The 7,500-nt window shown below is 55.6% G+C and overlaps 3 protein-coding genes across 6 annotated transcripts in view; 1 reads left to right on the top strand and 2 right to left on the bottom strand.

Annotated features, from left to right (window-relative positions):
- The window catches only part of LOC125951923 (riboflavin transporter 2), a 2,521-nt gene extending 815 nt beyond the window's left edge, over positions 1-1,706 (bottom strand). Inside the window, exons 1-2 of the mRNA XM_049681074.1 lie at positions 1,291-1,706; positions 1-1,224 (exon numbers count right to left, since the gene is read on the bottom strand). The exon at positions 1-1,224 is cut by the window's left edge and continues 815 nt beyond it. Of these exons, the coding sequence (XP_049537031.1) occupies positions 1-1,218 (1,218 nt within the window). The 5' untranslated portion in view covers positions 1,219-1,224; positions 1,291-1,706. The remainder of the gene's footprint in view (positions 1,225-1,290) is intronic.
- Positions 1,707-3,082: 1,376 nt separating this feature from the next.
- LOC125951915 (bifunctional phosphoribosylaminoimidazole carboxylase/phosphoribosylaminoimidazole succinocarboxamide synthetase) lies at positions 3,083-5,096 on the bottom strand. Its single transcript, XM_049681061.1, has 3 exons — positions 4,774-5,096; positions 4,169-4,630; positions 3,083-4,079 (listed from the first exon to the last, which is right to left on the bottom strand). Exons 1-3 carry the CDS (start codon positions 4,796-4,798, stop codon positions 3,265-3,267), a joined length of 1,302 nt encoding a protein of 433 aa, XP_049537018.1. The 5' UTR covers positions 4,799-5,096; the 3' UTR covers positions 3,083-3,264.
- Positions 5,097-7,405: 2,309 nt separating this feature from the next.
- Positions 7,406-7,500, top strand: part of LOC125955481 (amidophosphoribosyltransferase-like) — a 4,510-nt gene continuing 4,415 nt past the window's right edge. For 2 of the 4 annotated variants that reach the window (XM_049686627.1, XM_049686615.1), the window contains exon 1: positions 7,490-7,500. This exon is cut by the window's right edge and continues 588 nt beyond it. The gene's annotated coding sequence lies outside the window, so the exon portion shown is untranslated. The other 2 variants (XM_049686621.1, XM_049686634.1) reach the window with 2 other exon arrangements.

The raw sequence follows: 7,500 nt of genomic DNA, 5'->3' as shown, positions 1-7,500 counted from the left end.
GGAACCGACGGTCTGGTGCATGAGCGGCGGTGCCGGGCTGGTCAGGGCGGTCGCCATCGCGTACGCCGCGAACGGCACGAACAGCGCGACCAGCAGCACGTTCAACCGGACCGTATTCCGGCGGACGAAGAAGGCAAGGAAGCAGGCGGCCGGGTTGGCCATGCTGCTGAGCGTGACGGCCAGATGGTAGGCCACGTTGCCGTACGGCAGACAGGAGTACGACTGGATGCTGGGGAAGAAACCGTTCCCGAACAGACACATGATGCCGATGAGCGTCAGCAGCAGCCAGTAGGAGGACGAGCGCCGATTCCGGTTCCGATTCCGGTGTTGCGACTCCTGTTCCTGTTCCGGTATCGCCAGCATCGCCAGCTTTGGCTGGCCAGCGGTCGTCTCGTCGGTCTGGTGGCTCTTGGTCGTCTTTGGGGGCGACGATGCTTCGTACGTGTAGTGGTTACCGTTGGCGATCGTGACGGCGGCATGTTCGGCCACGCACAGGGGCAACCGGTCGAGCAGCAGGAACGCGACGAAGCTGACCAGCAGAATGGCGGACGAGATGAGGAAGTAGACGTTGGTGCCGAAGCGGGGCGGCGGTGTGTAGGCTTCATAGGTACCGGTGCCGTCGGTACCGGTGCTGTCGGTGTCATTGAGTAGTAGGCGGCACTCGGCGTTACCGCCGACACCCTGTACCAGCGCGACGATACTCGGCACGAAACCGCTGAAACCCTCGCCGATCAGGTAGGTGATCAGGTAGACGTCCCGGAAGCGGCCCATGTACGGCATGAACAGCACCGAGCTGGTGCAACCGACCAGCGCCACCACGAACACGGTGATGAAGAGCGGTACCGAGCGGTCGGCCCCGAACACGTACAGCGTCCGGTCGTAGGCGAAGGCGGTCGCGAGGGCCGCGGCCGAACCGAGCAGCAGCAGCGCACGGATGAGGTACGCATCCCGGAACACCTTCGGCCAGGCCCGGGCGGCCACCGTGTACAGCAGCGGGCCAATGTTGCCGAGCTGGATCGTGACGACCAGGAAGGAGGGCAAATTCCAGCCTTCGGGGGCCCGCTGCACCAGCAGCGGCAGCTGCACGTACACCGAGTTGACGCCGAGCCACGAACCGATACCGAACAGGATGGCCAGCAGGTCGACGGTGAGCCGGCGATCACTCCGCACACCACCACCACCACACAGGGTGGCCATTGCCAGCTTGAAGGTACGCATGATTCGCTGTGGCGGGGGGGAAATCGGTCGTTAGCTTGCCACGGGGAGGGGGTTGTTCGTTCGGTCACTTACGCGTCTAGTAGCAGGCGTCACTATGCGTGGGAAACTTGAGCTTATCTATTGCTGAATTCCTGGTCTGGGCCGCCTTGGGGAGGCCGCTGCTGGACTGTGGTGGTTCCGTGGAATGGAGGCCGTGCCGTGAGCGCCAGCGAGTTGGCACCAGGAACAACGCTTTACTGCGACTGCGGTTGCTCAATGGGCTCGGCCAGTATTGGCTCAATTGCTGCGCTCAATGCTTATCGACCTCTGCTTACCATCCAAACGAAACAGACAGACAGACACTCGCACACACACACGCGCGCTATCTCGCTTACTCGCCTCGCTTGCGTCGTCGTCGTCGTCGTCGATTGACGTCCACGCTTGACGCTGGAAGCAGCAGGAGTGCAGCCACCATTCACAAGCGTCGGTCACAACTGGAGCCCCGTTTGCTGCGCTTACCTGGCGCTTACTCTGATTTATTGGTAACCCGCATTACCCCTCCTCCCCCTCCCTCCATGCGGAAGAAATGGTTCTTCTTCCTGCCTGCGCTACCTGGCAGCCATGGCATGATAATCACCATCAACACCACTTATCTTATCGCTAATAGCTATAGTATCTCACGGCGAATAAAGGACGATTGCCCTCCCGGCACTGAGATAGCCAATTGGCCAACCGCACAGCACGGGACAACAATGTAGCAGTCTCGGGGCTCTGCCCCCTCTATCGTTGTGGCACGTGAACGCGCGCAGTGAGCGCAAACTTCCCAAGGAAGGATAACAAATGCCCCCTCTCCTTCGCCCCGATACCACTGGCACAGCCCATTGCGAATGTGTTGTTCCAAAGCCAAAAAAACGTTCAACATACTAGGTTGATTCAAATATAAACGAGACTTTACTTTTAGCAAACTTATTTTTAGTTTAAACGCACAAAAGGTATTTTTCTTATTTTTCTACATAATCTCCTGATTTCGTAAACACATTTTTCCCCACCGGATAGGCAACCTTTTTGATATATTTCTCGTAGAAAGATGTTGCTCGTGTTTGCAACCAATTGCGCAAATGTGGTTTTTGTCCTCAGCATCATCGATGAATGCGCTCGTAGGTTGGTTCGAGGTCCCACTCCCGGAATTGTGACCTTGGCTCTATTAATAATCACTGCGTTGCTGCAAGGGTATTGCTGCAATTAGCTGATAATTTTCACGGTCAATAAATGCCATGCCGAAGAAGAAAAGCGTTACCTGAGTGCAAAGTGTGGCACACACGGCTTAATGGCCCCTAGAATGGAATGAATCGGATGCGCATTGAATTGACACAGCCCAGGGCCAGGGCCGACGACCTAGACCAAGCATTAACAGCTATGGCGGTAAGTCGCATCTGTAAAGAGCAAAGCGGAAGCGAAAACAAAACAATCAACAATATCTACGGCGAATGCCATATCAAAGCAGACGAACGCTGAACTTTCCCCACTCCAAATCTCAGTTGAACTCATACGCTGGATCTCGACCTCGGCATCGAATCCTTCTCGGAATCGAGGGCGGATTTTTGACAAGCGGCATCGGAGTGGAATTGTGGATGCGATTCAGAGCTACCAGCTTTTTATATAAAAAAAAAATTGAACGACGGCAGCTACCTTCAATTTTTTCACATCACACACAACTGTGGTATGATGGTTTGGTTTCGCCAATATCCGTAGTGTGCCCGATAGAAAAAATAAATTACCAACTAAACTGGTGGTACTAGCTAGTGGACGCATGCCTAACGCAGAAGATGTGAGACGAAGAGACTCGCAAACAAAGCATGAACTGCCGACAGCCCGGGAAACAGTGTAGGAAATTTTATTGACAATTTTATTGGTAATATTTGGCCGGCAAGGCACTGGAAGGGGTGGGGGGGGGGGGGGGAGGATGGATAACACTATTCACGATGCTGGTGTGCTGGTGTGCGCACCCTTATTAAAGTGGTGTATGGTGGTGATGGTGTAAGCAAAATGAAGGGAGCCCCGAAGCTGTTAAACCGAAGCATTGACGTCGCGCACTCCGCGCAGCTTTTTGTCGGCGTAAACCAACGTGCAGAAGTTGTCCAGCTGGCGCACACGAAGCCTGCTCCAGATGAGGAAGTTGTCGAGGCCGAGAATCTGGGCGGCATTCAGGGCGGCCGCCTCCGGGTACAGCACCGTGCTGCAACCCAGCCCGGACGGTAGGTTCAAGCTCGACCAGACGTCCTGCGCGACATTGTCCGGTCGCACCGGGGGACAGTTGATGACGGGGTAGGTCGTGTTACCGGACAGCACCGGACCGAGCCCGTTCGAGCGGCCGGCCACCGTGATGAAGACGAGCTTGGACAGCACCCCCTCGTACTCGCGCACGATCTGGAGCGTCGTGTCGGTGCCCTTGTGGGCGGAGGTCACGCGCAGCTCGCTGTTCAGCCCGAGCTCCCGGCAGTGCTTGGCGATCCGCTCGCAGTGCTCCGCGTCCGATGCGCTGCCCATCAGGATGACGACGAGATGGTCGTTCGGGATGGCGATCGCATCCAGCTGCTCGCTCACCCAGCTAAAGTTGCGCTTGACCGTGTCGAGATCGGCCGCCGTTACGCTCGCCAGATTCCGGTACACCTGCTTGTCGACCATCAGCCGCTTGTCACCGGATGGCCACAGGCGCCACGAGTCCGAATCGATCACGTCGGCCACCAGCAGCTGGCCGGTGGAGTCGACACCGAACTCGATCTTCATGTCGATGAGGGCACAGTTTCGTGTCGCCCACGCCCGCTCCAGCACCTCGAACACCAGCCGCGTCGTCTTGCGCATGATCTCAACCTCGTCCTGGCCTGGGGTTGCGCGAGAAATGAAAAGGAAGGCGAGGGGGGTATTAGTAAACCATTCGAAACGGAGCCCCCGGAATGGTATTCATGCTTACCGATGGTGACACCGTTGACGGTGAAGGCGGCGGATACGATCTGCTCATCGCTCCACTGCGGATCATCGTTCGCATCGTCCTTGAAGAACGTCTCGACCTTGGCCGGCGAGAAGCGGTGGCCTTCCCGGACGCCCGGGTTCCGCTTGAGGAAGGAACCGGTCGCGAGCCGGCGCGTCACCCACTCGATCGGTACCATCTCGCACTGGCGCGCCAGGAAGGCATCGTCGGAAACCATGCGGACGAACGCGGTCCGCAGCCCGGCCCGGTTCAGCAGCCCGAACACCTTCGCGTTCGTCTGGTTCGAGATCTTGGCCTTGCCCTCCAGCTCGTGCGCCCGCACACCATTGTGCGCGGTGATGCGATCCTTGTTGAGCAGGATCGAGTGGCCCGGTTGGCTCGGTACGTCGTACACCTGCTTGGTTTTGCCCTCGATCAGCAGCTTACCGACCTTGATGCCTCCAACTACACGCACACACACGCACAGACACGCACAGAAGGAAGGAAAGAAGAAGAGTGTGAGTGAGAGAGCAAAAGTTAAACGCCAGTTCAGGGAGCGTGGCCACACCCGCCCCAAACCCGATTCGATCACTGCGCTTGCCGCTTACCTTCCGTGATTGCTTTCGCCGCCATGCTGTGATCTCTTCCAAAAATTGATTCGTTGATTGATGGCTGATTGCTGGTTGCTCTATCGGTCTCTGTCTCACTCTCTGCTGCTGCTGCTGCTGCTGCTGTCTCTTTAAAGATGCGACGACGACGACGACGACGCGTTCTGAACGATCGCTCACCGAATACTGGCCCAGTGTGGGACCAATACACCGCACTAAATACCTACGGTACCCCGAGTGTTAGGCCTGGCCTGGCTGGGGCAAGAGTTAGAGCTCGTTAAGCACAATCACCACCAGCAGCACCAGCAGCAGCCAGGCGGAAGAGGCCACCGTTCTTGACGGCGTTGTGCGAGTGTGATGTGGCACTCAGCTGCTCGTCCCGCACAAACAGGCCGCCGCTTATCAAATCCGGCGTGGTTTCCAACGTACATGTCTCATGTTGGATCTCACCAAGACGAACAGAGGATCATGGGTTCCGTCTCCCCCCGGCCCCCTTTGTATTGGTGCGTTGCCATTGCCATCCTTCCCACCCATCCGGCTTCGATTCCATTCGATTCGGATTGAACCGAACGTTCGAGCCTAATCTAGAGCGGGTCCGCGATTAGGCCATCGACTAAACGAGTCCCTAGCCCCCCGGGTTTTGGGGTCAAACCATCCATCCATCCGTATCTCCATCGTAACCGCGCCCGACGACCGATCGACGTCGAAGATCACGGTTTCCATGGCGCTATCACAGAACGAGATCAACATCGACAAAACATGTTTGCCTGTTCTGCGCAACATTTTACCGGCCCCATCCCCCTCTCCCCCCTCTGCCGGTTGTCAATCGCGCTTTCCGCGTGTGTGTGTTTTGTTGTTTCCCCCTTCGCTACTGCGTGAATCGCGACCTCGCGGCTCGGTAAACAATCTCGACCTCTCTACGCTCGGCAGCAGAGAGATTGCTGGCTGCTGATATCGCCCAGGATCACAAGCGGGCGCGCGATGCGTTGCGCGGTTGCGTTGCTGGAACCTATAACTATTTTCCACACAAATCGGTTGATATGTCGGTCACGGCACCACGGATGCGGCGGATTCTGAATGGATGAATGTTCGCCCAAAAAGGTTTTTCGAAAAAAAAAACATTGCATCGAAAATTGTACTGGCATGTCGAGCAGCGGTGCGCTTACTTAAGTGTTAACTGCTCCAATTCCATCCAGTCCATCCATTGATTGCGCTAGGGTGCTGCTGCTGTTGCTGCTGCTGCTGGGCGAAACGAATCACCAACGCCAACGATCGAGAGCACGGCGTCGCACACAGAGTCACACAGAGCCGTGGCCGTGGCCGTTTCGTCCTGTATCAACCCCCTTTGGCCCGTTTAATGCCGGTGCGCGATAACGCACGACGTTGCCTTGACTCCAAATTCCAACAACAAACTGTTTTGTTGTTGTTGTTGTTGTTGTGCCCGTGTGTACTAAATGGGCCCCGCTTTTGATTGTTGTGCCCCCACCCCGTTTGTGGTTTTAATATGTTGCTGTTGCTGCTATTTTCCATTTCAACAACAACAACATCCAGGAGGGTACACTTCCCATTTTCTTCTTTCACTTATATGCTTATCCAATAACGGTACCAAACGCTGATCGGCGCATTCTACGCACTCGGTTCTCTATCATCCCTCGTCCCTATCATCGAGCGAGTCCTCACACCGTCTATTCTGCAATCTATAGCATGAGCCTGCTCCACTGTGCTATGCAAGCTATGGAGCTAGGTAAAGGGTATCAGTTTACGTGTTTTGTGCTGCGTGCGCCGTAATTTACCGTCTATGCTGCATTGCGCAGCTAAACCCAACTCTGATGTTGAAGTGGAAAGCAGTATTTCGTTCATTGCTTGATTTGAGCCTTAGTTTTTTCTTTGGCTTTTGTTGAGGCTGAGCCGACGCAGTGTGTGTGTTTTTGTTTTGTTTTGCTGTATAACTACTCGTCGTTTATTGTATTTTCTCTTAAGATGCTTAAGCGCATAGGTAATAAGAAAATAAAGCTGCCGTCGTATAAAATGGTAATCGCTTGTTCAATATATTGCATCAAAAGCTATTGAGAGGCGCTTTACAAATCCAGCTAGCGCTCGAGCTAGCTCATGGCAGGATAGCTCTAAGTTCGGAAGAGTTCGGATAATCGGAGTCGGAGCAGATCGCCGGCACCAGGTTGAGGTGATGATCACGCAAGACGATGCCGCGGATGCTGGTATGGTCCCCATGGTCACAGTGGACTCATCTTCTGCTGCGTGCGTGTGATAGTGTGTCACGCTAAGCACGTGCTCGTTTGGGGCACGCTACGCTTTAAATAAAAAATACACACATATACACACACAAACCACGGCTCTGTTTCGTGTTTCTACCGGCTATACACCCGCAGGACACGCACCTTGCGCGCCCCCTCGCTCCGCGGTACGCATCTTTAGCAACCCCGGTGTACATGTGTCTGTGTGTGTGTGTGTAAAGGGCATTTGGCGCGTCGTCGTAGCGTGGATCGCGACGCGGTCACTCGCCGACTGCCGTCATCCCCCTCCCTCCCCCTCCCCCCCCTCCTACCCTGCGTACGCCCTGCCTGACGCTTGAAGCTTTTAAATATGGAAGAAAGGGAACGACCGTAAATCAGTTAGCGACTCGCCGTCGATCACAGCCAAACACAACGCCACCAGCATACCAGCCGCAGCCGCCAGTGTCCGTGCGCTCGCGTGAGTGATAAGTTTGAG

The sequence above is a fragment of the Anopheles darlingi genome, chromosome X (genome assembly GCF_943734745.1).
Source record: "Anopheles darlingi chromosome X, idAnoDarlMG_H_01, whole genome shotgun sequence".
NCBI classification, from domain to species: domain Eukaryota; kingdom Metazoa; phylum Arthropoda; class Insecta; order Diptera; family Culicidae; genus Anopheles; species Anopheles darlingi.
This window is presented reverse-complemented; position numbering and strand designations above follow the sequence as displayed.

Bases quoted from the DNA above. Each gene is read 5' to 3' on its own strand.
- LOC125951915 (XM_049681061.1), bottom strand. From the start codon at position 4,798: ATGGCGGCGAAAGCAATCACGGAAG. The intron at 4,631-4,773 runs GTAAGCGGCAAG...GTGTGCGTGTAG, and splicing joins GGCGAAAGCAATCACGGAAG to TTGGAGGCATCAAGGTCGGT. The intron at 4,080-4,168 runs GTAAGCATGAAT...GCGCAACCCCAG, and splicing joins CGTCAACGGTGTCACCATCG to GCCAGGACGAGGTTGAGATC.